The following is a 26,953-nucleotide window of genomic DNA, read 5'->3' as shown; positions in this document are numbered from 1 at the left end:
GCTAAACTGGGGAAGATTCAGTGAAAAATAATAATTTTTAAACCCAACCTTGCCTTGCTGGAGGTCATGCCCCCTAATTGCCAGACCCTAAGGGGTCCCTTGTCACCCCAGGGAGTCCCCCCCTTGCCAGGGGTTCCTTCCCCAGCCAGCATAGGTGCCAGGAAGGAGGGACCTTCATCCCAGGGTTGGGAAGCTGATGGAAGAGGGTTGAGGCCTCATGGTGGGGTGGGGGTGCTGATGCCGGCCTGTCCACGGGGCTGGGGGGATGACGGGCTGACCCCCCGTTTATGGCCGCTCTCCAAGGGCTGCTGGATTCCCACTGGCCATGTCTGTATCCTCCCCGGATGATTAATAGCTCTGGAGAACAAAGCGGCCCATAAATCTCCAGGCAGGTAACGTGTGTCCTGCCATCAGCGCTGCCCCAGCTTCAGCACCCCCTCCCCTGCCAGTGCGCCCCTAGCATAGCCCCCCCCAAACCCTCACCCCCTCCAGCCCCCGCCTCCGACAGCCTGGATGCAGGAGGATGCTCCGGCGGATGCATCGTCCCCTGGGTACCGGTGCCAGCCAGGGACCCCATGGGCACTCGGGGGACCCACTGAGGGGGTGGGGAGACAGCAGGGACCCCCCCCATCCCTTGTGGGGGTCCCTGATGTCCCCTAACACCCAGCTTGGCCTTTCTGCCTCTTTGCCTTCCAGCAAGAAGCAGGGTCACGAGGCAGCAGCAGCAGCGGCGGCCGTGAGCGCCTCATCTCAGAGCCCCCCCTCACACAGGAGAAAGCGGGGGGCCCCACCGTCCCCTCCCACCTCCTGGGGACACCCTACTCCTTTGGCCTGCCCCCCAGCTCCGTGGTCCAGGATTCCCGCTTCCCACCTCTCAAGTGAGTCCGGCAGCAATGGATGGAGGGGGAGGGGGGCACCTGCGAGCTCCAGTCCGAGCATCCCAGAGTGGGGAGGTGACATCTCCGGGGAGGGGACAGGGTGTGTTGGTGACCATTTTCTCCCTGCTCCCCCAGCCTGCAGCGTCCGGTCCACCACGTGGTCCCTCCCAGCGCCGTCACCGAGGATTACCTGCGCAGCTTTCGGCCCTACCACACCGCCGAGGACCTCCGCATGTCCTCCCTGCCGCCCCTCAGCCTGGATCCGGCCGCCGCCGCCGCTTACTACCACCCCAGCTACCTGACCCATCACCCCTTCCCGCACCCCGCCTTCAGGTGGGCTTCGCCGGGCCTTGGGGGGGGTCCTGGGGGGTGCTGGTGGCTGGAGGGTGAGCTTTAGAGGGGGCTGGGGAGGTGGGAGCTTGATCCGGGGAGGATAATTGAGCTGCGCTGAGGGCATTTTGGGGCTCTCCAAACCCCTCTCCCAGCAGAAAGCAGCCCCCATCCAGCCTGGGGTGTGTGTTGGGGAGGAGATTGGGGGTTTCTTTCCCCTCCTTGAGTGTCCCTGTCTCCCCAGGATGGACGAGTCGTACTGCCTGTCGGCGCTGCGGTCGCCCTTCTACCCGCTGCCAGCGCCGGGCTCGCTGCCACCCCTGCACCCCTCAGCCATGCACCTGCACCTCTCAGGGGTCCGGTACCCCCCAGAGCTCTCGCACTCCTCCCTCTCCGCCCTGCAGTCCGAGCGCATCTCCAGCCTCGCCGCCGAGAGGTATGGGGAGGGGGACGATGGGTGGGGGGGGGGGGCGGTGACGGACAGGGCACCCCAGGAGATGCTAACAGGCATCTTGAGGGGGTTATTTGGGGGTTGGTGTTTTTTTTCTTTTTTTGGCTTTTCTTTGCAGGCTGCAAATGGATGAAGAGCTGCGGCAGAGGGAGCGGGAGCGCGAGCGGGAGCGGGAGAAGGAACGGGAGCGAGAAGCTGACCGGGAGCGGGAGAAGGAACGCGAACGGGAGCGGGAACGCGAGAAAGAGCTGGAGCGGGAGCGGGAGAAGGAGCGAGAACGGGAGCTGGAGAGGCAGCGGGAGCGCGCCCGGGAGAAGGAGCTCAGCATGGTGAAAGCCATGGAGGGGCCCTTCCTCCCCGTGGCTGAGCTGCACGGGCTGCGGGGGCACCCGGCCGAGGAGCGGGGCAAGCCGGTGGAGCCACTGGCACCCGGCAGAGCAGGTAACGTCCCCACGGGTGACACTGGGGGAGCCACTGCCTTCGGGCGCAGCTTGCCACGGTCCCCTTTCCCCTCCAGATGGCAAAGCCGAGGGGGTCGGTGGCTGCGGGAGGCAGCTCGGGATGGAGCTGGGCTCTCTCGGCTGCCAGCTCGCTTGCCAAAAGCCCAGCTGCTGCGGCTCTCGAGGAGGCGGCGCGGTGCCTGTGCCATCTGACTGGGCCCGGGGCGGCAACGCGCCCAGTGCCGCGGCAGGCCTGGCAGCTGGGCTGGCAGCGAGCGGGCAGCCCCTCCACGCCACGCAGGCAGGGGAGCTCCGGGTGCCTCCTGCCCGCAGGCACATCCCTGCAAGGGGACACCCTCTGCACCCCAGAATATCTTGATAGCCAACGATGGCCGCGGGTAGCCCCCCCCTTTCCATGCCCTGACTCTCCAGCACCCCTTTTCCAACTCAGAGAAACTCAAGGACTCGGTGTTGCCGACGCCGAAGCCCATCCAGCACCCGCTGCACCAGCCACCGGCCTCCCACCACCCCGTGCCCAGCCTCATCCCCAACCACAACGTGTTCCCACTGCCGGGGAGCAGCGCGGCCACGGCGCTGCTCATCCACCGCACCAACGAGGAGGAGAAGTGGCTGGCCCGGCAGCGCCGGCTGCGCCAGGAGAAGGAAGATCGGCAATCCCAAGTCTCGGAGTTTCGACAACAAGTCCTAGAACAGCACCTCGACATGGGGCGCACCCCGAGCCAGCCCGAGCCTGAGCATCGCCCTGAGCACCCCAGGTAGGGAACTGCCAGCTCTGCTCCAGTGACGGAGCTTCCTCCTAAAACCTAATGGCGTTTTCCCACACCGCAGCTGTAATATTTATCGGATTTTTCCCCTGTTGCACCCCCCTTAGCTGGCTCTGGCCCCCCCTGTTAGGTAACCAGCATCCCATAGCCGTGCCCCTCGCTCCTTGCATGTCCCCGTGAGCAGAAGCGGCCGTGCTCGGCCGGCGCCAGCAGGTCCCCGTCATGCAGTGCCAGCCAGGCCGGCTGTGCTGGCAGCGCCGGGCGATGCTGGTGCCCGACATCTGCGCGGCGGCAGGCGACGAGCCCAGGAGGTGGCCGAGGGCCAGCGGCGAGTGGCCAGGTGCTGCCCAGGCACCCGGCACCGCTAATTGCAGTTCCCCGCCGTGCAGCGGACCCAGGCGGTGGGATGCCCTGTTTTGGGAGGGAGGCGGGGGGCACCCACCCTGAACAGGGGTGGTTTGGGGAGGCAGAGGAGCGTGTCCGCACCCCCTGATTGACAGGGGCTCGCTCACCCCCAGCTCTGAGCACTTAAGCAGTGTGGGCTCATCCAGCCGGCTCTGCCGCCAGCTCCCTTTGTTATTTTTGGGTATCCAGGGGATTAGCGCGGCTCATCGAGGATAATAAAGAGCAGATCGTGGGGCGGCACAAAGGCAAGTGCCCGCCGCAGGCTCCCTTCCCCATCCGCTCCTCCCGCCCCAAACCGGAGCGAGCAAGGTCACCCTGAAACACCTGCAGCTGGAAGGGGGGGATACCCCATCATCTCCATCCTCATCCTCGTCCCCGTTCTCATCTTGAGGGAGAGGGATGGATCCCCGCTGGGGCAGGCGACGCGGTGACACAGTGCCGGGGCGGTGGATGGCGGCGCTGAGCTGAACTCGCTGCTCCGTGCGCGGAGGTCCGGGGCGCTGGAGCGGAAAAGCGTTAAATGCACAGCTTGGGTGCATGAAATATTTATCCCGCTAACGGGCTGGCTCTGTCCCTGGCTGGCAGAGGAGGGTTGCACCGAGGCGCTGCCCTCGCTGCAGGGCTGTGCCAGGACCCGGTAGCTCTCTTGTCCCCATGGTGGGCAGCCGGGGAGGGGGGTATTGAGTCTGGGGTTCCCTGCCCAGCGCCCCGAGGATGCAGCCACATCCCTGCTCAACCCCCTGAGGGTGGTGGCACAGGAGGGGACGAGTGTGGCAGCCCCATGTGCACAAATCCCTCTGGGCAGCCCTAACTGGTGTGTTTCTCCCCCAAAAGCAGCCCCAGTGTACGTCTTTCCAGCGGCAGTGCCCACCCCTCACCTCTCCGGTGCTCTCCTCTCCCCGCAGGTCGGGATCGAGTCGCCACGAGCCGAGCGGCCGGGAGCCAGGGCAGCACTTCGGTGGGCCCCCACCGCTCATCTCCCCCAAACCCCAACACCACCCCGTCGCCACATCCCTCTGGAACCCTGTTTCGCTGATGGAGAGCCCCCCCGAGCCCCCCCGGCGCCTCCCCGAGCCCCACTCCCTCCACAGCCACCCGGCCCCCTTCGAGCCCAGCCGTCAGGGCATCCCGCTGGTGAAGGTGGAGAGGGTTTTCTGCCCCGAGAAGCTGGAGGAGGGGACGAGGAAGAGGGATGCTCTGGAGAAATACACCCCAGGACGCGAGCCCGGCGCCCCGGAACACGGGGGCTTCACCCACACCCCCTTCCTAGCTGAGCTGGAGAAATCCACGCAGAGCATCCTGAGCCAGCAAAGACCCCCGGCCGCCCCCTTCGCCGAGGCCACCAAGCCCAGCTCGCCCTACCGACCCCCCCCGCCCCGCGCCCAGGACCCCATGTACATCTACGACGAGTTCGTGCAGCAGCACCGCAGGCTGGTCAGCAAACTCGACCTGGAGGAGCGCCGGCGGCGGGAGGCCCGCGAGAAAGGTCAGATGATGGGGACCCCCCTCTTCCCCCACACACCCCCCAAACCCGGCACCCGGCGGTGGTGGGGGCGGCCGGTGGGTCTCCCGGGAGTGCAAACGCTGCCGCGAGCCGAGCGGCTCAGTAAATCCTCTGCTCTAGACATGCCCAATTAATAAATGATGAACTGAGGCTAATAAGCGGGTTTTAAATATTAATGGGACTGTGCGAGCGGGGATAAGAACAGCGGTGAGGAGATGGAGCACTGCGGGGTAGGGGGGGGGGTGGGGACAGGCATTGCCGTACCCCCTCAGTGGGGATGGGGGGGGCTCAGCCGCAGCCTCCCCCCCCATTCATGCCCCATTAACCCACCTGTTGAGCCCCCCTCCCAAAGCGATGCTGAAGGGGGGGACATGGGCAAAGGACCCACGTTGGACCCCCACCGCTCCCCCCGCAGCATCCTACCAGCACCCCTGTCCTGAGCTGGGTCCCAGCAGGTTCCCCAGCGTGTCCCCGCGGGGTTCCCCGTGGTTGTCCCCAGTCTCACACCAGCCCCTCCCCATCCCTAGGTTATTACTACGACCTGGACGACTCCTGCGACGACAGCGACGAGGAGGAGGTGCGGGCCCATCTCCGCTGCGTGGCCGAGCAGCCCCCGCTGAAGCTGGACACGTCCTCCGAGGTACAGCCGCCACTCGCTGTCCCCTGTGTCCCCCCTGTCTCCCGGGGGAGCGGCCCCTCCTCGGGCACCAGCTCCCACTGCTGCAGTGCAACCACCATCCCCAGCCGGCCACAGAGCCATGATGGGGTCAGGGATGAGGATGAGGATGAGGATGGGGACGGGGACCGGTCTGGGGGTGACCCTGCTCTGCTCTCCCCCTCGGCGCCCCAGAAGCTGGAGTTCCTGCAGCTCTTCGGCCTCACCACGCAGCAGCAGAAGGAGGAATTGCTGAGCCAGAAGCGACGCAAACGCCGGCGGATGCTGCGGGAGAGGAGCCCCTCACCGCCGACAGTGCAGAACAAGCGCCGCACGCCCTCCCCGCGCCTCCCGCTCTCCACCCGCTACAGCCCCGACGAGATGAACAACAGCCCCAACTTCGAGGAGAAAAAACGCTTCCTCACCATCTTCAACCTCACGCACATCAGCGCCGAGAAGAGGAAAGGTAACAGCCATGCCCCGTGCATGCCTGGGACCGGCCCCAGCTCAGGGAGGGGTCCCCGTTCCCCGGTTTAGCGGGTGCTGTGGCAGGGGGGGGTCCCACCTGGGGCCATGAGCTTGCTCTGCTGAGCAGAGGCTACACTAAACCTCAGCTTCCCATGCCTCAGACAAGGAGAAGCTGGTGGAGATGCTTCAGGCCATGAAGCAGAAGACCACACCGGCCGCTGTGGTGGTGAAGAGCTCCCCGCGGGACAGCCCCAGCGGCCCCGCCACTGGTAAGCACCTCCGGGTCCTTCCTGGGCTCTTGACCGGCTGGGAGCATCCCCTGCCCGGCGGGATGGTTGGGGGGGACACGTTGCCCCACCAGCAGCTGACCCTGCTCTTCCTCTGCCCAAAGAGCCACTGGTGCCGCCGCTGCTGCTGGATCCAGATAAACCCGTGGGCATCGCTGTCTCCGTGCCAGAGGCGCAGAAGACGGCGGAACCTGGCAGGTTAGACCAGCTGAGAGCCCAGGAGCTACCCAGGGCTAAGGAATCGGCCGCTGCGCCGGCAGAGAAGCCCCGGTTGAGCGACGGGCATCCTGGGAAGAAGGCGCTGAGCATCCTCAGCTACGTCAGGGGTCCCCTCCCCAAGGACATCCCGGTGCCGCTGTCCCACAGCATGAATGGCAAGAGCAAGCCCTGGGAGCCCTTCATTGCCGAGGAGTTCGCCCATCAGTTCCACGAGTCAGTGCTGCAATCCACCCAGAAAGCGTTGCAGAAGCACAAAGGTAACGGCGGGGATGGGGGGAGCAGGGTGGGGAACACCGGGGTAGGATCTCTGGGGGGTGGGAGACCCCCTTGTACCCATCCCCCAACCCTGCTGGGGTTTGGCACCGCTGAGGGCACAAAAATCCACCAGCAACCTCGTTCCTGGAGCATCCCAGGAGCTCATTGATGAAGATAAATATAAGGCACTGGGATAATAACGGCTCCATTCCCCCAAAACTCATTTATTTCAGTGAGTGAGGAAAATTAAGTTACTCCAGTGCGTGGGGAGGTGGAGGGGGGGGGGGGGCGATGAAAACCCGTAGAAGAAAAAGAAAAAAAGGCCGGGGGGGCGGGGAGGAAATTAATACTTTGAGGGGAGCATCTTTCTCAGGGAGGGCAGCGCCAGGGTGGGGGGCGGGCAGGGGGCTGACGCTGGGTGCCCACAGGGGGGACGGCGGCGCTGACGGCGGAGCAGAACCACAAGCTCGACGCCTCCATCCACTACAACATCCCTGAGCTGCAGGCATCCAGCCGCCTGGCTGCCCCCCCCCACAACGGCACGGCCGAGGGGCCGCTGCCTCACCGGGCGCTGCCCCCGCTGCCCCGCGACTCGGCCTCCGAGGAAGAGGAGGAGGACGAGGAGGAAGAGGAGGAAGAGTACCCCAGGCCCAAGTGGCAAGGGATCGAGGCAATTTTTGAAGCTTACCAGGAACATATAGAAGGTAGGGGATTGGGGTGGGGGGGGGGGGGGGCGGGCAGGGAGGGTAAACCCTGTGCCTCAGTTTCCCCAAGTGAAACTACCTCACGCCTTGACCAGGCACCTCTGGCTCCCACTGGGATGGGATGGGATGGGATGGGATGGGATGGGATGGGATGGGATGGGATGGGATGGGATGGGATGAGGAGGTGCTCAAGATGCTCCAGGACGGCAGGAGCGGCACGAAAGCAACAGGCGCTGGTGAAAATTGATGTATACGTGAAAAATTCATGTATTCACGGCTGCTTGGTGCCCCCGCCGGGGGACCTGGAGGCCCCCCACGGGTGGTGCAGGGGCTGGGGATGCTCTGGGATGCTGGAGGCCGTTGCTGCTGGCTGGGCAGAGCCTGCACAGGCTGGCAGCCTCCTCGGGCCCGGTCCTGCACCGTGCATGGAGCTGGAGGTGCCAGTGCTCACCCCCGTCTCCTTTGGGTCTTGCAGAACAAAACCTGGAGCGCCAAGTGCTGCAGACCCAGTGCCGGCGGCTGGAGGCCCAGCACTACAGCCTGAGCCTGACAGCAGAGCAGCTTTCGCACAGCATGGCGGTGAGTGGGGCTGGGGCTCCCCGGTGCCTGGGCACCCAACCTCCTGGGCACCCAGTCTCCTGGGCACCCCACTTCTGTGAGGCACCCAACCTCCTGGGCACCGTACCCCTGTGAGACACCCAACCTCCTGGGCACCCAGTCTTCTGGGCACCCAATCCTTGGGCACCCAATGTCCACTCAACCTCCAACTTCCTGGGCACCCCACCTCCATGAGGCACCCAGTCTCCTGTGCACCCCACTTTTGTGAGGCACCCAGTCTCCTGGGCGTCCAACCTCCTGGGCACCCAATCTCCTGGGCACCCAACCTCTTGGACACTCCCCTTCCATGAGGCACCCAACCTCCCTGAGACACCCAGTCCTCCCATAACACACCCATGAACCTCCAGTGCCCCGTCCCCTGCCGTGGCCCTCTCCCAGCCCCCCCACATCCCCTCCCAGGTCCCCGAGGCAAGCCCAGCCCCCTGCACCACCGGCCCGGAGGCCGCCCGCTGCCCGCCCTGACCACGTCTTCTCCCCTTGGCTGCCCGCAGGAATTAAGGACCCAGAAGCAGAAGATGGTCTCGGAGCGTGAGCGCCTGCAAGCTGAGCTGGATCACCTGCGGAAGTGCCTTGCCTTGCCTGCAATGCAGTGGTCTAGGGGTTATTTCAAGGGGTATCCCAGGTGACGCTCCTTGGGCTAGGCCGAACATATAGTCTAGAAATAATAATCTATTTTATTACCTTGAATATTTAATATTTTTCACTGGGAGGTTTGAAGCTAAAAAAATAAAATGAAAAAAAAAAAATAAAATGAAAAAAAATAAATAAATGGAGAATGTGCCATGCATGAAGCAAAGGAGCACGGGAGCCGGGAGCCCACCCGACGGCGAGCAGACCCCGGCCCGTCCCGTCCCCTCCCGCGCCGCCGGCCCTCTGCAAGCAACCGCCAGCCCGGCTCGGGCTCTCCTCCCCGGGGGACAGGGCGCTGCGGGCCCCCCCCTCCACCCACCCACACTTTATAGCGCTCATTTTTTGTTGGTTTTTGGTTTTTTTTTTAAAAAAATTACAATTAAAGACTCCACCGACAACACTAAGGCCGGAGGAGCCCCGCGGGGCCGGGTGCGGGACGGCCGGCCAGCAGCCACCGAGCCCCCCCCTCCCCGGCACAGCACCGGGAGCCTCCCCCCTCCCCCGGGGCTTTCCACTGGAAATGCACTTCGCTATAAAACAATAAAGTCAATAAACTGGTTGAAGGTACCTTTTTGTTCCTGTTTGGAGGGGAAGGGGCACAGACACGCGCCGGCAGTGGGCCCCGGCGGGTTTACCTTGTCAGAGCCAGTCACCCTGGGTTTGTGATTTAAAAGTCAAAAAAAAGGTGCTTCAGCCTTGTACTGTGTATATATATTAAAAAAAAAAAAAGTTTTGTATGTTTTTATTACTTTAATTATTGTTATAAAAAGCTTGCCTTTTTTTTTAATATGTTTCTGCTTTTTTTTTTCTTTTTTTTTTTTTCCTCCCCCCTCCCCCCTTTTTATTTTCTTTCATTTTTGGCAAAAGGATTAACTTGCTTTTAGTGTTTGTATTGCTGCTGGTCAGGACAGAAAAGATATTGAAGTGTGTTTTAAAAGAATTTAAAACAGGGAAAAATAAATCCCCTTTTCCAGCGGGGCAGGTGCTGTCCCACCACCGATCCCTTGGGAAACCAGAGCTGAGCCTTTCCACCACCCTCAATCTCCTGGTTTTGGTTTTATTTTTTGGGTTTTGTTGTTTTGTTTGGTTTTTTTTTTTTTTACCCTTTTTCTTTGGTTCCTGGGTCTTTTTCTGGTCCAATGGGGCAGTTGTGGGTGTCACGGTGCTGGGTGGTTTCTCAGCCTTGCGCGGGCTCCATCTGCCAAACTAAAAATCCAGACCAATTGCGCCAAGAGGACTGGAGGGTTTGGGGACAGGTGGCACCGGGGTGTCCTTGTTCCCCCTCAAAATACCGAGACAATCAGAGCGGCCCGAAGGCAGCTGGGGCAGGGGGAGCCAGGGTTTGCCTGCGGGGTCCATGGCTTGGTGGCACCACGGGGACAAGCCGGGTCGAGCTCTTGCTGCCCGTACCTCGTGCCCGCCGGCGGGCAGGAGCTGCCCGTAGCACGCTGCCAGCAGCGCTGGGCTGGGGTGGCAGGTTCAGGCTCAGCACCACATGGTGCCTTTTTTTTTTTTTTTAGCCACTTTCTAATCATCGCGCGCCCCCATCTCCCCGGGGAGGCTTTTTTTTTTAAAAAAAATCTTTAAATTATTTATTAATTTTTTAAAATTCGCCACAAGACAAGCTCACGTCTACAGGAGAAGGTGACCTCTGCTTTCTGCTTTAAATTCCCTTGTTGCACTTGCAAAGAAAGCATTAACCCCCCCCTCACACACCGCCCCCCCCCCCCCAGCTCCCTGGTCTCCCATTGGCTTCACCAAAAAAAAAAAAGAAAAAACCTGCGCAAGATTAAAAAGCAAAATGCCCTTGTGACAGAAATTAGTTTAATCTTTTTTAAATCCCCAATTGCATCGCCAGCCTCTGGCCTAGCTGCTGCCAACTCCGGGCTTCACAATGAATTTTAACACAGCAAAATACGCTCGCTGCTCGACTCGCTTTTTCCCTTCGCGGGTGCTGGGGGGCGGGGGGGAAACAAGCCAGGGATGGAAAAATCATCGGCAATTTATCCCCTGCCGCCGCAGTGCCGCGATGAGGCCCTGGGCAGGAGCCTGGCTGGGATGCAGCCCTGCTTGGTGGCAGCTCCTGGACTGACTTTCCCCCCTCACCATCCCTTAATCGCATTTTTTGGACCAATTTCTCCAAATTATTCCCGCCGGGGCCGTGGCGAGCGGTCGTGTCTGCGTGTACGTACCCCGTGCAGAATCGCTCGAGCAGCTGCGCCAGAGCCTGGGGCGGGGCGGGGGGGGCTGCGAGGAGGGAAAGGCGAGGCAAGGCAGAGCCCGCTGGGGGCAGTTTAGATGCTGTGAAAGAAAACAAAACAAAACAAAACCACCCAAAAAAGGAGAAAAAAAAAAAACCCTAAACATGTTCTAAGTGTACTTGTTTGAATTAATTGTAATGTAATATATTATTTGTTGAATGTAGTAATTAGGTATTTATGAATATATTGCTGTAATTTCTGAAAACATCCAAAAAACAAAAATAATAATAAACTCTTCCACACTGACGGCAAAGGATTGTTTCTCCCCCAGCGGCGATGGGAAGGCAGCCCCGCTCCGAGCATCCCCCAGCCTCGCCGAGGGCAGCTCCTGCCCTCGTCAGCTCGCAGGAGCCCGCGGGCCGCGCGGGGGGAAGGCAGGGCAGGCAGGGCACAGATGGCAGGCAGGAGCCGCGCAGAGCCTGGCCCAGATGCTCGGGGAAGGGCAGCGCTCAGGGCTTGCCACCGTTTTCCCCCTCGCCCCTAATAATTACATCTGCCATCAGCACAGCAGCCCGACGCCGGCGAGGATCCTGCCCTTGCCTGTCGGGCTGCCGCAGGGGAAGGGGGTTGGAGCCAAAGGAGGAGAGCTGTGGGTTTTTCCAAGCATTGTTTAACCCACGTATGCTTGATGCACAGCGTGCGACAGAACCCAGGGACTAATTTGATGCTGCTCACTCAGCTGCAATTATTTTTTTTAATTTATTTTTTATACACACAGTCTCAGATTTTTTTTTAAAAAAAGCTAGACACATGATATTACAGCCTGGCTTTGGAGAGGAAAAACCATTTTCTTTTGTCCTTCTCCAAAGAGCAGATGGATCTGCTTCCCAGCTGATCTCCCCAGCAGAGCAGCAGACACCTCTCACTGCCGGCACATCTTCCCCCTTTTTCAAGCCTCTGAGAAAATTCATGGCGAAGCACCGCCTAGAAATTTATTGCTTTTCAAGCCAGTGTGTGGCCTGTGCTGCCCTCAGAAGTTCCCTCTATGAAGTACACCCACACTCTCCAGGGCGGAGAGATCTGCCTGACATCACTCGACAGCAACCTCGCACTGGCAAGCCACCACCTGCACCCAGCAGAGCTCTGAACCCAAGAGAGAGGCCCACGGCTGCAAAAAGGGACCGTGCAGGGATGCTCCTGGGAACCACGGCAGCTCTGGAGCGCTGCTCACCTGGCCCTGAGGCTGCCTGCTCTCTTCCCTGCCTTGGTGCAGCTTGGGTGGCTTTGGGAAATCGGTGGAGGGAGGTGGAGGCTGGCCAGGATGAGGAGCAGAGCCTGCTCCCTTCCACTGCCCTCTCCTGGGAGGTTTTGAGGGCTGGCCTGGCCTGTACCTCAGAAATCCTGCGAGTGGGTGCTCTCGCTAGGCTGGAGATTAGTCCGGAGCTTGTACATGTGATCTAAAGCTTGAGTAAGGAAAGTCCCAGTCGTGTTGATCTCCATCAGGGTTAAGTTATCCAGCTAAAAGAGAAAATAACAGAATCTGGGGAAAGAGCCCTGTCACAGCAGAGGACAAGGAATGCAGAGAGCAGCTCTGCAGCCCACACTTTCCCTTCGGTGACACCCCAAGGGCCCGGCCCTGCAGCACACGAGCACCGAGAGCACCATTTCCACCAGGCACGGGGAGCTGCAAACCAGCCCGTAAAGCGAGGTTTCAGCATATGGCTTTAGTTCCCAACTGACGTAGCCACAACCCAGGAAAAACATGCCCCAACCAGCATTTTTCACGAGCAGCTCTCATCAGTCACAAGCCCACACAATCGCACGGCATCTGGAATCCTCCCAGCACAGAGCTGGCAAACCTCACCCCGCGCGTCCCCGCCGCACCTTGGCGTGAGCTTCCTGCTGCCTGACGAAGCTGTCCGCAGACAGCCGCAGCTTGGCTATCCGCGTGTCCCAGGTCTCCTTCACCAGCGTCCGAATCTCATCGGCTTTGGGGATGTTGTCTGAGGCACTAGAGGAGGAGAGAGAAGAGCAGAACAGGCTGATGAGGGACTCGTACGTTATGTCACCGGTGTAAGTAATGCTGGCAGCTCTTCAGCCCTCTGAGGCATGAGCGGAACAGTTTGCTACAGAGAAAAAACCTGCAACTCAACATTAAAATCCAGCCTGGTACTTCTGCTGCTGGGATTTCTGGGATAGTTTATTTACCCAGGAATGCTCAGCTCTGATGCAGCATCTGGTTCTCACTAGAATCCTTCTGCTCTTTAATTGCCCAGCTGGTACGAGGTACACGAAGGGCCAATAACCCGGCCAAAGTCACAGGCAGCCAGGGAATTGAAAGGACTCGGCTGTGATTAGAGCCCCGGCTCTGTGCTCTCGTGGCTTTATCAGAGAGTATTAAGTTGAAAGGACTGTACGAGTTGTGCCACATCCTCCCATTAAGGCAATTCAGCGCTGCCATAAGGACCTCGAGAGATCAGATCAATTCACACGGACAGAGCTGTCAGGGTTATTCTAGCGTGAGGGAAGGAGCCACGTGCCAAGAGCGTCATCTCCAGAGGAAAAGCCAGTGCTTAAATGATCACCCCGCCGTAATTGAGGGCTTAAAGTCAGAAGAGCCTGCGCTGAGAAAAATACCAGCCAGCACATTTTACAAGTGAAATGCCTCAGCAGGCAGGAGTTCAGACTCGGAATATCCCTGGTCTCCTGCCTCTCAGGCTGAGGAAAGAGGAGCTTTCCTCCTGAAGGAGAGCCAAGGAAGAAGCCTGGAGGGTTCAGGCTGCTGAACAGATTGCAGCCATGGAACGCACTGCCGATCCTCAAGGCCTCTACGCTTAGCTGCCGCTCAATAAAGCGGCACAGCCCCAATTATCAGGCCACAGAACAAGCAATCCCCAAGTTACTGAAATGCAAAGTTACCATGAGAAAACTGCTGCAACGAGATCTTGGCACGCTGTGAAATAAACCTCCATTAACTCTCACTTTCCCACCGCCCTCTGGGGTTGCTGCCAACGAAAGCTTGAAAAATTGTCTATGCAAGCATGTACTCGGGCGGAAACTGTTACAATACATTTCCTACTTACTAGTTTAACAGAAGCTTTGTGAGTTCCATATAATAGGGACTAGGCATCGGAGTGAAGGTGTCCTCTTTACGTTCCTGGTCCCGGATTTCCTCCAGTTTTTCTAAAATACAACCAGGAATGGTCAGGCATTGCCAGGCCTTTGACACTCCAGGCATATTTTTACCCCCCCCTAGGAAAACCCACGCGCTATTTCTATAGGACCGACTCTATGTCCAAGCTTGAATCAATGTGTGGACAGAAAAAGGTTTCTGTAATGCAGACACATGGGTGCTGACAGGGACACCGAGGCCACGCTTAGCACAACATGCTGGGAGGGTGGATCTACACCAGCTTGATCCCCAAACCCATCACCTGCTGGGAGACGGTCCCTTCACCCACAAAGCACTTGTGCTAACTAGCGTTTGTGCCCTTGAATGAATAACGTGGGGATGCTTGGTGCAGGCCTCCCTCTTACTGCAGCTCCATTAATGTTTACTTCTCTTTCTCAGTTTCCCTTGAGATGACAAAAGGGAGGGTGCGACGATTCTCCCTTTTTAGAGGGTGAGACAATTTCCAATGCCCTCAAGGAAAATGATTTAATGGAGTGAATGAACCAGTGATTAACAGACATATGTGCTCTCCAAGGTCCCCCTCTTCACAGAGGGTCATCCAAGGTCCCCAAAGCTCTTTCTGAACAAGCCTTGTGAGAGATGCAAGTGCTGCTCAGAAAGAGCAGCGACCACTGCTGAAGAGGAGTGTCAGGGTGGGGGATTCAATCTCACCCTTGTTCTTCCTCCTCACCAGAGGAACAGAAGTTAAATGCCTGACTTAACTGGGAAGATTACGTCTCCTGTAAATATAAAGAATTCCAGTGGTGGAACATTAGATCATTCTCTCTGAGTTACTTGGTGTTTGCTGAATTAAGCTTCCCACTAATGGTGAAAACCAGAGATTTTTTTTAAGTCTGTGTTTCTGCTGCACCCACTGAAGCCCAGGGCCGAAGCCACCACCCTTACCAACATCCATCCATTCCGGAGGAATCAGCCGACACTTCTGCCTCTGCTTCAGGTTAATGGCCAACCAGACAGGCACTTCCACCGGCAAGCCAGGATTGAAAGGACCTAGATCTCCCTGGAAGACAAATTGAAGATAAGAGTAAGGCAGCAGTGAGGGCTCAGGCACCACAGAACTTGTCTGCTAATTTGGCCTCGGCCATCTCTAGGGACTATGAGTTTCCAGGGGGGGTTTGAAAAGCCTGAGTCAAACAGCATCTGAATTTGCTCTTCTCACTTCCCATAATTCTTGCTCTCAGGCTTTTCCTCCTCTCCCTTGAGAAGCAATAACTAACATTTCCGGTACATCTTCTCTTTCAAAGCGTTTCACAGAAGTTACATGCAGAAATTACATCTATCCTGGAAACGCAGCCCCCCGGGCTCAGGTCGAGGCGCCTTCAGAGACACGCAGCAGCAGAGCACAGCTCGCACCGCCACCACTGCAGACCCTGGCACCCACTGCTAGAGCTGGGGGCTCAGCACCCAGGGCAGCCAGTCACCCCCCGCCACCCTCAGCCATGGCTTGGGTGCCAGGGGCTGCGCTGCTCACTGCAAAAGCACCAAAGATGTGGGGGACAGCACTGCCCCCTCCCAAACCTCCTGGGGGGCTGCCCTGCCTCCTCCCCCAACCCCCTCCCCACCTCTGCCCCTGCCTCCCAATCCCTTCATCCCTCCATCCTCACCACTCCAGACCCCCAATCCCTCCAGCTCCCTCCCCACACCCCCAGCCCCACTCCCGTCCCCAACCCCCTCAGCCCCTGTTCCCCCATCTCCCCATCTCCTGCCCCTCAATCCCCCAGACCTAATCCCCCCCAGGCCTGTAAACCCCCCCAGCCCCTGTCCTCAATCTCACCAGGCTCCGTCCCCCAAACCCCCCAGCCCCTGACCCCCAGGCCCTGCCCTCCAGCCCGTCCCCAAGCCACCCCCCGCCCCAGGCCCTGTCCCCACCCCCCGGCCCCGCCGACCCCGATGAGGTGGATCCGGTCGAGGCTGAAGTTGGGGACGATCGTCACCAGCTCCTTCTCAGCCAGGAACTCCGCCTCGGCCGGCTCCATGGCGGCAGCGACGAGAGGGCCCGAGAGGGCCCCGAGCCGGCACCGAACCGGCACCGGGACCGAACAGGAACCGGAACCAGAACCGGGACCGGGACCGGGCCCGCCACGCGCCCACCCTCCCTATTGGCTGCGCGGTAGAGAGGCCCCGCCCACAGGGCCCCGCTTCCCTCCGCCGGGCGCGTTTTCGCGGTCTCCGCGTGGGGGCGGGGTCTGGCGCCGCTCGGAGCACGCTGATTAGTTTTCCACGGGAGGCGCCGGCCGGCCATTGGTTACCATGGCGCACCCCTTTCTGATTGGCTGTCCTAGTCGCGCCGCGCTCCGGCTCCGGCCCCGCGGCCGGGCCCTGCGGGGGGCGGTCTGGGTCGGTCGCAGAGGGACCAATCCCGAGGCTCCTCGGAGGGGCGCTCGACCAATCAGCGCTCGGCACTTGTTGCCGGGGCGCCGCGGGGCACGGGGAGGCCCCGCCCTCCCCCTCTGCGCATGTGCCCGCCGCTGGCGCCCCCTGGCGGCCGGGAGGGGCAGCGCCCCGCGGGGATACGCGTGGGGCCGCCGCGGCCGCGGGTGGGGGGGTCCCCGGGGCCTGCCCTCAGCCTGCGGGACCCCGGCGCTGTCCGGCCGCCCCACCCCTGCCTGTGCACCCTCTCTCCCATGCACAGACCAGCGGCAGCCGTCTGTCTGTCTGTCTGTCCGTCCAGTTGTCCCTGGGCAGCCAGCCATGCTCCGGCATCTGCCGTCACCCATCAGTCCCTTCTCTCCATCCAACAGCCCGTCCACCCACCCACCCATTCATCCATCCATCCGTCCACCCACTCCATCCATGCCTTCATCCACCCATCCAGCAACCCATCCATGCCTCCACACATGCACTCACCCATCTACCCACCCACCCACCCATCCAGTCCATCCATGCCTCCACCCACCCACCCACCCATCCATCCATCCATGCCTCCACCCATGCCTCCATCCATCCATCCATCCACTCCATCCATGCCTCCACCCACCCACCCACTCCATCCATCCACCCATCCATTCACCCCTTCATCCATCCACCCACCCCTCCATATATCCATCCACCTATGCACCCACCCACCCATACCCCCATCCACACCTTCCTGCCTTCATCCATTCATCCCCGTCTTCAACCACCCATCCACCCATGCAGCAACCAGCCCTCCTTCTGCCGTCTGTCCATGCACTACATTGTCCTTCCCTCATCCCTCCTTCCCTCCCTCCATCCCTCCACCCACCCACATCCAGCCCAGCCGAGCGGCCGAACCCGCTGGCACCCACAGCTCTGGGGGAGGCTGCAGCCCACCTTACGGTAGAAACAGAAAACCATGGAAACAGAAAGTCCTCAAACAACACCAGCTCTCCCCAGTCCCCCTCCCCAGGGGCACCCATGGGAGCAACCCCGACCCTTGGGGTGAGGATAGCCCCAGGGGTGCCCCTTGGCTGAGGCGGGGGGCCAAGCCTTGGGGACCCCCACAACCACCCCCCCACCGGGGGGCTGCAGGAGGAGGGTCCCACCGGCCCCCCCACCCGTTAACCGAGCAGCCCCCGCGGTGCCGCCGGCACGTGCCGCAGCTCTGCCGGGCGCTCTATAAATGGCTCCACCGTGCTGCGACTCCACTTGCGTGTCTTTTGCCATCTGCTGCTGTCATTAAAAAATTAAATTTCCATCTGCTTTCACACTCCCGCCTCTCCCAACGGCTCCTGGTGCCGCCGCTCCCCGGGAAGCATCGCCCCCGGCTCCCTCCCCGGGATGGCGCCCGATCCGGCGGGGCCACGAGGGCGGGTTGCAGACGACGCCGAGTTCATTTTTCCGGTGCTTTTTGCAACCGGCTTCTTCGATCTTGACGAAGAAATGGGGGCTGGGGGATGTACCCCACTTCTGGCCACCCACTGGCACGAGGTCAGCTTTGGGGTAGTGGTGATAAAGGTGATTTTGGGGGCACAGCCCACCCTGCTGCTCCACCGACACAACCCGAGGGAGGCGGCGGGTGCCAAACTGGGGGAGTGCGGAGCCCCAGGGGATTTATTCACCAGGGAGGAGGCACACGGTGCCACCCCCTCCCCGGTTCTTTTAGGAAAAGAGAGAAAAAACAGTCACCGGTGTCCAAACCCATGGGTGTGGTGGGTGCCCTGTGTGTCCCTGGGGGTGCTGGATCTGGCCAATTCGTATCCCGGTGGTTGTGGCTCCATCCCAGCGGAGCAGGGACAGATCCTGCCGTGCCGGTGTCCCCCCACCCCACCACCGTCCCCACGCTCAGCACTGACTGCACGGCGGTGATCCCCCCACCCGCCGGGCCTCGCGGGACAGCGCGGTCCCCGTGGGTGTGGGTGGTGTGACAATGATGGAGGGCACGTGCAGGTGCTTCTCGCCCGGGGATGCCGCCGGGGTCCTGTCGCTGCCGTTCCCACTACTCACGCACGTCTTCAAGCCTGCGGAAATGGGGGGGACCAAGGGGGATGAGGGGGGGGAAGGAGAAGATCAGGCATGGGGCTGTAGCATCCCCCACCTCCCTGCCCTCATCCATGTCCAGCTCAACCCCTTACAAGCCACTAGAGAATCCACAGCCACTCCCAGCAGCCAGGTGCAGCCTCGCACCTCCTCCCCATCCTGGATTTTGGGGTGTCTGATAGAGGCGGATACCGCAGCCCCCCCTCCTCCCCCAGCCTCCCCGGGGAGCAGATCGCTTTAATCTGCTTCTTTAATCAGGAGAAAAGCCCCGCGTGGCACAGGCAGCAGCCAGGGAGGTTTCAGCTCTTCCCAAGCAGGAAAATGCCCGGAGGGGACAGACACTGATATTTTTAATCTCTTTTTAATTAAGGATAAAGCACTGCCTTACATAAGGGAGCTGGAAAAGGGGCGGGGGGGTGTCTTTTATTTTATTGCAGACTCCAAGCTCGTTGGAGAGGTTTGGGGGGGGGGGGTGTATTTCGGAGCTTTGCCCCAGCTTTGGGGAAGATGCAAGGCAGGATGGGGACTCCCTGCCTGCCTCAGTTTCCCCTCTCTGGTCACCCCATGTCCCTAGGTTGGGCTGGGAGGGTCTGTGGGACCCCCAAATCCCCCAGCCCCACCCACAGCATCCCTGACATGGGAGGGGGGCACATCGGGAGACGCATTCCCAGCCATGCCCATCACAGCCAGCATCTCACGTAGGGTTTGGGCTTGGGAAAAGCCAGGGAAGAAGCAGCTCTGCATCTTAGAGAGGGATGCTCGTTAGCTCCATCCCTAATGACCCCAAGGACGATTAATATGAGCTGCTCAGGGGTCAGCGGTGGGACACAGAGCTAATGGGAGATGCGATATTCAGCCTTCACCCTGCTCACCCGGAGCAGCGAGGCCAGGAGCGTTAAAAGCTCCTGCTTTCCTCTCCCTGCAGACATCGCTCAGCCGAACTCCATTACAAAAATTAAAGTTTGGGAGAAAGCAGCAGGATTGAAAGCTCCTGGGTTGGAATAGTCTGTGGGGAGCAGAGCAGTGAAGGATAAAGGATGCTCAGGGTCAGCCCAGAGCTGGGGTACCCCAGCTCCCGGTCTCTGGGCTGGCTCCAAGCATCTCATCCGTGCTGGCTCTTTCCCACCTCTAAGGAAACCCCAACCTGATTTCTTGAGGGATGCCATCAGCCCAAAGATCCTCCAGGATGCAGGAGAAAGTGCAGGACCGACCAGACCCTTTATATTTTTATAGGGCTGGGGTAGGGAATGGCGAAAGCAGCTCCAGGACAATGCATGAGCAACAGCTGACCAGTGAGACTTCCTTAAATGCCACCAGGATGCCAGCCCACACCAATCCTGCCCACAGCAGAAACACCTAAAGCTCCTCCATGCCCAACCATCCCCCTGATGCCTTCACGGAGCAGGAGAGACCCCAACACCCACCCAAACCTACCTTTCAGGCAGGATAACTTGAGGCCCATGTTTTCATCCTCTTAGCAGGACCCAGCTCTCCAGCCCCACCGCCGGTCCTGGCCGCTGGCGCTGCAAAAAGAGAGGCGAGGGTTGCGGGAAGTGATGCTGGGAGGAAGGAGAGTGAACTCGATTGCTCCCTAAAGGCATGCACCTATGCGTGCGTATGTATTTATCTATAGGCTCCTGGGCATAACAGGAAGCACGGCTGCTCGGTAACAAAAACCGCTTGTGATGTCACGGCGTTTTAGTGACTTAATCTCGGCCGCTGAGTTTCGGGAGGAACTTTTTGGGAGGGCAAAGAAGAGAAGGAGCCTGTTGCCAGTTGGGGGGGGTCTCATCCCGATTTCTCTGCTCCCGGGGTCAGCGCTGCAAACGCTTGCAGGTGAGAAGGTCACGAGAGGAAGGAATGAGGTTGTTATTTGTGAAGGCAACGGGTGTTTGCAGAGAAAACCCCAAGCCCACATGCAGGAAATAAAGGGATGCTCGGCTGCAGCGTTGCACCCGGGGCTGCCTCCCTTGGGACTGAGCCGAGCGGCCGGTGGCAGTCGGGGATGTGCTGCCGGGGAGCACATGGTCCTGCTCCGTTTGGGCATCCCTGATGCCCTGGGAGCTTGCAGGTGGATGATTGCCATGGTGGGACATCACTTTTTTAATCAGCTGAAAATGATTCTGGGCAAAAAGCACTTTACTGGGAAATCTGCATCCCTCCTGCCCACAGCTGCTGGGAAAGGCTTATTGGGATGAGGGTTAGTGACTCATTTTGGCTCTTCCAAGCCCCAGGGCGTGCAGAGAACCAAGAAAACCCTCCACTTCCCCTGCCTGACCTCCGCCACGGCTTTACTTCACCTTTCCAAGCAGCCCTGAGGTGGGCTAGCAGCAGCCCACAAGGGGAAGCGGGAACTTACCATTGCTGGTTTTAATTCTGCATTTTTTATCAGCTCCCCACAGACACCCTGAGCTGTGACACCCCCGTGGCCGAGGAGCCAGATCGGGGCTGGGAGTTGAGCCCCCCTCTGGCACCCCCACTTTGCAACTATTGTGGTAGCTGATTAAATATCAAGAAACCTGTTTTGAGGCGAGTTTTCTGATTTTTGGCACCTGCTGGTGGCTCACACCACCAGCCAGCCCAGCCCCATGGGGCTGGAGGAGGGTTGGGTCGGGGAGATCCAGCCCCATGGTGTAGCGGGGTGGGGGGGTGTCTCCTCTGGGACCAGACCCCCGCAGCCAAGCCCTCACAGGACACAGCAGCCCCCTCCCCACCATCACTGGCTTTTAGCCCTGTATCGCCGTTGCGGGCAAACACCAGCACCACTTGCTTGCGACACCAGGACAGATGCTTGGGTAGAGAAATTGCCCCCCTCCCCGACAGCATTTCATCAGGATTTCTGGTGGTTGGTGCTCGGGCTTCGACTTCTCTCCTGTGCTGGCACCAGGCCAAGAAGCATTTGCATCCCTGATGAGTTCATGCTCCAAAAACCCCCAGACACTCATGGCAAGTGTCACTAGAGCAGTGGCCGCATCGCCCGGGCGGAGGGGGGACACTGGGGGTGCGCCAGGGAGGGGGAGTGAGGCTGAAACCAGCCCGTGGTGCTCCGAGGGGGTGACACTTACCCGGTCCCGGAGGCACGATGCCCGCTGTTGCATCCCACCTCCCCACTGTGCCTGGCTGCTCTCAGATGCAGGAGGGGAGCTGGGGCGTGAGGCTAGGTGGGAGGGTTCCCACTCAGGACCAGCTGTGCCCTGGGAGGGCGGGAGGAGGTTGCAGCGAGATGGCTTGGATTTTTGCAAGGATGGTTACTAACCTGGTTAATCAGGTTAGCGGAGTCCCGGCTCCTCCCATTCATCCCCCCCTCCAGCCCCATCCAAGCCCAGCAAAGCTCTTGGGTGAGGAGGAAATGCAGCTTTACTCTCACCCCACTGCACAATCCAGCCCGGTGCTGAGACAGAGAGGAGCAGGAGTGCCCCTCGCCTGCAGCCGAAGCCCCTGGACCACTGAGCACCCCTACAAGCAGTCAGAGGGGCTACCAAGTGCCTAGAAAGGCAAGTAGTGGTTTGGTATGAGGGTCCGACAACCAGCTCTGGCAGGACCCATCAGCATCCCTGAGGTTCTAATGTCTAGAAAGCAGCGATGCTCCCAGCCTCTGGGAGGACCATCACCAGCTTCCAAAAAGGGTCTTTTCCCCCTTCACCAGCTTCCAGAAAGGGTCTTTTCCCCCCTCCTGTCTGACCTGCCAGCCTGAAAACCAGCCGGGCAGCGGGAACAGCACTAGGCAGAGGGTTTCTCACCATCCCCAGGATGAGAGCTCCGGTTTGGGTACCAGCCCACTGCGAGGATGCCCGGGTGAAGGCTCTGCCTCCGGAGCGGCTGCCTTTGCCTGCATTAAAAGCAGCCAGAGGCTTTTTCATGTTCACCTCCTCCGCAATTAAGAGGCGAGGCCCCGAGACGGCTCCTTTTCAGACAGAGCTGAAAAGCAGTGGTTCACATCCAGGGCGCCTGCGTGTGGGGAATGCCAGCCGCCCATTAAATACCCCGTGGCTGCAGGCAGGAACGAAGGGAAAGCTTTGAACTTCGCCTGGAGATTGGAGCAAACTGATCCCAGGAGCTTGGGAGGTCTCCGGCGAGATCAGAGCCCCACGCATGAGATCAAGCCCTGCTGGGACAGGCATAAAGGCGAGCAGGGAGGGGAAACGGGTGGTTTTGCTCCAGTTTCTGCTGGCCTGGTCCTGCTGTGTTTGGTGAAAATCACAGATATGGAAAGGGCTGATTTCCTTCCCAATCTGGCTCCTCTGATTTATCCAATAACTGAGTTACTGCACAGCTTCAAGCTCAAGAGCTGAGCAGATGGCACGGGGAAAAGGCTGCAGCCCCAGCTGCAGGCACTGGTGCTGGACACAGAGGCCAGGGCAGAGACGTTTGCAACCCGTGGCTCCAGTTTTGACCCAGAAAAACAAATTAACTGGTTTGTGGCTTTTTTTTTTTTTTTTTGCCTGTTCAGCTGCAAAATCCAAGAGCTAAAAGGACAAGATCTGAGCCAGAGCCTATTAAGCCACCTCTTTCCAGATCCCACCCCAACCTCAGTGCATCCCCGGGGCCAGGGACCCCTCCCCAGCAGCACAAATCCAGTCTGAGCAGCAGCAATCCCCTCTCCACATTAGTTATTTTGATGCCTCTCTCCAAAACTACCTGTTTGCTGCTGTTGAGTAAGAACAAACGGCCCCAAACCCAGGAGGGCTGGAATTAGCCTGGCCTGGAGCAGCAGTTGTTGCTAAAACCGTGAGCGACCGAAAGCGATGGCTCGCTGCAGCAGGGAGGCAAACATAAATATCAGCCTGCTAAAATAACTGTGGTTAGCTCTGCGGGCTGCAGCGCTGCTCCAGCTGGCGTGGCGACACCCGATAGGCACAAACACAGCACCACACACCCCTTCCTCTCCTCCCCACGGCCTGGGAAGCAAAGACACCCTTGGGCAAGTTCATGGGGTGGGGGTTAGCCACGCTGGGGACAGCCCGAAGCCCCTCTGGTGTGGACCCCTGTTCACCACTGGAGAAAGCCCCCGGGTGACTGGCATTAGGCAGATCCGAGTCCTGAGCACGAGAGCTGCCCCACAGGCCAGACATCCCCTTTCCACAGGCACCACGAGACCCTCATGCAGTCTTGCTCTGCTCCAGGTCCCTCCCAGGAGCTCCTGGTGCCCGTGGCAGGGCCGGGGCTGTGACATCAGGGCAACTGGCCAAACCCCACCAAGACCCAGCAAACCAGGGGGAGGAAGAAGATGTGCTCATAAAGCTTCCTCGGTGGGTCAGTATGGAGCTGGCTGACCTCCTCGGGTGAAGACTTGTCTCTCCAGCCCAGGCAACCACCCTGGGTGGTCCCTCTGATCTGGTGGGTGACTGGTTTCCAGTTCTGGCAGCTGGGCTGCTCCTCCCCCTGGGCTCCAGGCTGCCCAATCCACCTGCCCCATCCTGCCCTGGCGCAGAGGAGGGTGGAGGGGGCTGAAGCACAGACGAGGGGGTGAGGACGGAGGGCAGCCTCCTAACTTCACTGGAAGGGGAAAGGCAGGGTGAGCTCACGGCTTCCCAGACGCCAGAGGAACCACAGGGAGAGTGGTGTTTTGCAAACGCCGGCCACAAGAAAAGCTTTGGCTGGAGAGCCCACCGCGGAGCTGCTCTGCTGGCTCCCTTTGAAGGAGCTGCTCCTGCAAACACCAGCTGGGCTTGTTTTAGAAAAGAGGGAGGGGAAGCAGCTTTCTGGGTCACCCAGTCCCAGGGTCTGCTAATGCAGGTGACATGTCACCCTGGCTCTGTGCTAACACAGCGACGAGGCCGCTTGCTCCCCACTTCTGCCCTGGGTCTCTTCTGGCCCAAGCAGGGGAAAGGGCTGGTCCCAGCCTGGCTCAGATATTGTCCTAGAAGGGGATATCGCATGGGACTTTGCTGAAGCCAGAGATGGCAACAAGGCAGTAGGTGCTAGGAGGGGAAAAGAAACTCCCTCCCGGAGCCCCACGCCAGGGGAGGCTCGCAGCCATCCCAGATGGGCGAGTGGTACCTGGATGGGATGCCAGGCACGGGAAGGGAGGAGGATGTCATAAGGAAGCAGCTGAAGATGCAGGCTCCAGGGAAACTGGAGCAGCTCCAGCATTCCCCAAGCACGGGCTCTTGGCAGGACCGACAGAACAACCGGCACGAACCGTGCAGGCAGAAAACACCCCCGAAGAAAATCCACCGGGCTGTGGCAGTGGCCCTCACTGGCCAGCCGGGAGCTGCTGCGGTGGGGGGGAGGAAGCGAAGCGGGAAGCGCACGTACCTGAAGCACAAAACCAGAGCGTGCCGGGCTCTCCTGCCAGACCTGCATCCAGAGCAAACCACCTCCCTGCCAGGCATGGATTCAGCGGGCGGCTGGGAGGCCGTGGCGGGGAATTGGCTTAGGGACCTGGCCACGACTGCCGCGCTCCTCAGCTCGCTGAACTCCAGGTTAATCTCGGCCCAGCTTTCCCCTTTTATCCCCTGGTACAACCTCAATACATTTTTTCAATTAGGTCCATCTTTTAAGCTCCAGATCGCATTTCTAGGAAGGGCTGCATTGTTTCTCTTGGCCCTCATGGGCTGATGCTGCGCAGAGCGGGACATGCCTGGCACCGATCCTGCCCGCATCCAGCTAAATTGCTGCCACGCTGCAGCCGGTGCGGCGCTGCCTGGAAGCACTCAAGGAATTACCCGTTTACCCCCCCCCAGCCCACCTACCGGGTATTTTTAAGAGCAGCGTTCCCTCTCTGCCTCATCCCAGCTCCGGCAGGTTGCAAAGTGCCCAGCTCACCGTACAGCCACGCAGGAGCACGGACCGCTCTCGCCTTTCGCACGGTCCCGTTAGCGGAAACCCCCGCCAGCAACCTGCCTCCGTCCTCTCCGAATCCGCCTCCGCCGCCTTTCACAGGGCGACGGCTGAGAACCAAAGGAAAACATGCAGCTAGGGTATTTTGGATGAGAAGGCTGGGTGAAAATGTGGTCTAAAAGCGACAGTAAAAAAAAAATAAAAAAAAAAAAAATCGATAAAGTCCTCAGAGGATACTTCGGCACAGTGAGATTGCTGCCTGCCACGCGAGGGCTGGTTGCAGGGCGATGGGTAAAGCAAACGAGGAGTTTGCGGCACAGAAGTACGATGTGTTGAGATGTTTAACTCGAGTCGGGAGTACAGGAGCCCGGGCAGGATGGGAAGGAAGCAGCTTGCCCAGCCCGGTCTTCCCGATCCAACCCAGCTCCCTACAGCTCCTACGAGCAAGGGTGAGTGACCCAGCTTCGCTCCAGGAGCCGAATGAAAACCCAAACTAGAAGCACAGCTCACAAATGCACGCTGAGCACATTTCCCCTCGAGGCCATTTTCCAAGCTGCAGTTGACCGCAAGTCCACCCCGCTAACAGCCTCCTCCATTAGCATTGGCGGGCTCCTTCCGTATCGGTAATGCCCTCCACCCCAGCATCTCGAGACGTTTTACAAATAGCAGCAGCAGCTGAGTGCAGCGATTAGGCCTCTCGCCAGGGAGCAAAGAGACCCTGGTTTTGCTTCCTGCATCTGTCACTGTCACCTCTCCTCGCCGTGCATCTCTGCCACTTAAGAGAAGAAATTCTTGGGGGCAGGGGGCCGTCTCGCACGGCATCGCTGCACTGAGCAGAGCTGGGCACTGCACATCTGTCTGTCCCCGGCTCCAGCTGTGCCAGGCGAAGAGGTTGTGGCTCTTCTGTCCTGTCAACTGAAACGCTCGTCTGCTTCCCACACCCACGTCAGTTCTAATGAGCTGAAACAGTTTCGTGGTTAGGTTTTTGCTGCTTTTCATGCTGACATAGGCTAGGGAACATCCCACGAGCAGCTCAGCCGGCAGATGGGAGGGGGAAAGGGGGGAAAAAAACTTCCAGTGGCAGACTGCTCTGCTCGCTGAACGAATTAAAAAGACCCCAAAGCCCTCATATACACACACAGCAATGAGCTCAGAGAGAAAATGGCACCAGTATGTTCCCCGGGAACAGGTATCTCACATGTGTCTGTGAGCAGCTGGTCAAAGACAGCCCTTGGCTCTTGCCACCCCTCTGCTCTTTGCACCGGTGACACCGCACAAGCCAGGAGGAGCAGAGGCCATTCCCGACGTGCATCTGCCCCAACCAGCGACCAATTCGCCAAGAAATTTTAAGGCAGACTCATTTCTTGATGAAAATAATGCCTAAGGCCCCCCAAACTCTCTGCTCCCTTCTGGGTTTCTCAAGATGGAGTTTCTGACCATAGCTGGAAGCACCCTGCATCATCAGCTGGTGGCACACATGGGGACATGCCTGGTGCCTCAAGTCACTCTGATCCTTAATTTCAAACCAAACAGGTGCTTGAGGCAACACGTGCTCAAGGCTCTTTGTTCTCCCCCTTGTGACTGAAGGATTTGAGGTGAGCACTCATGTGGATCCAGCAAAGAGTAGTGTATATCCTCCCACTCAGAAACCCAAGCACTCTGTACTCGTATTTTCAAATACTTGCAGGGTCTGTTTATCACTGTTTTGAA

At 59.5% G+C, this 26,953-nt stretch overlaps 2 protein-coding genes and 1 long non-coding RNA gene across 7 annotated transcripts in view; 1 reads left to right on the top strand and 2 right to left on the bottom strand.

Annotated features, from left to right (window-relative positions):
* GSE1 (Gse1 coiled-coil protein) overlaps window positions 1–11,143 on the top strand; it is a 102,838-nt gene extending 91,695 nt beyond the window's left edge. For 3 of the 5 annotated variants that reach the window (XM_074881359.1, XM_074881356.1, XM_074881357.1), the window contains exons 4-16: window positions 697–878; window positions 1,014–1,211; window positions 1,453–1,644; window positions 1,778–2,100; window positions 2,551–2,875; window positions 4,195–4,775; window positions 5,321–5,433; window positions 5,644–5,914; window positions 6,063–6,185; window positions 6,308–6,679; window positions 7,106–7,381; window positions 7,857–7,960; window positions 8,491–9,368. In XM_074881359.1, coding sequence (XP_074737460.1) covers window positions 697–878; window positions 1,014–1,211; window positions 1,453–1,644; window positions 1,778–2,100; window positions 2,551–2,875; window positions 4,195–4,775; window positions 5,321–5,433; window positions 5,644–5,914; window positions 6,063–6,185; window positions 6,308–6,679; window positions 7,106–7,381; window positions 7,857–7,960; window positions 8,491–8,625 — 3,195 coding nt within the window. In that variant the 3' untranslated portion in view covers window positions 8,626–9,368. Of the gene's footprint in view, window positions 1–696; window positions 879–1,013; window positions 1,212–1,452; window positions 1,645–1,777; window positions 2,101–2,550; window positions 2,876–4,194; window positions 4,776–5,320; window positions 5,434–5,643; window positions 5,915–6,062; window positions 6,186–6,307; window positions 6,680–7,105; window positions 7,382–7,856; window positions 7,961–8,490 lie in introns of all 5 variants that reach the window. The other 2 variants (XM_074881354.1, XM_074881355.1) reach the window with 2 other exon arrangements.
* Window positions 11,144–11,550: 407 nt separating this feature from the next.
* GINS2 (GINS complex subunit 2) lies at window positions 11,551–16,204 on the bottom strand. The gene is made up of 5 exons (XM_074881360.1): window positions 15,910–16,204; window positions 14,909–15,023; window positions 13,914–14,013; window positions 12,715–12,841; window positions 11,551–12,348 (listed from the first exon to the last, which is right to left on the bottom strand). The coding sequence occupies exons 1-5, from the start codon at window positions 15,997–15,999 to the stop codon at window positions 12,223–12,225; spliced, it is 558 nt and encodes a 185-aa protein (XP_074737461.1). The 5' UTR covers window positions 16,000–16,204; the 3' UTR covers window positions 11,551–12,222.
* Window positions 16,205–18,000: 1,796 nt separating this feature from the next.
* On the bottom strand, window positions 18,001–25,148 carry LOC141948602 (uncharacterized). Its single transcript, XR_012630510.1, has 3 exons — window positions 21,526–25,148; window positions 19,895–19,983; window positions 18,001–18,441 (listed from the first exon to the last, which is right to left on the bottom strand). It is a non-coding gene; the product is annotated as an uncharacterized LOC141948602 (long non-coding RNA).
* Between the last annotated feature and the right edge of the window lie 1,805 nt (window positions 25,149–26,953).

The sequence above is a fragment of the Strix uralensis genome, chromosome 12, assembly GCF_047716275.1.
Source record: "Strix uralensis isolate ZFMK-TIS-50842 chromosome 12, bStrUra1, whole genome shotgun sequence".
Lineage (NCBI taxonomy): Eukaryota > Metazoa > Chordata > Aves > Strigiformes > Strigidae > Strix > Strix uralensis.
Note: the sequence above shows the minus strand (reverse complement) of the source record. Positions and strands in the feature narration are given on the sequence as shown.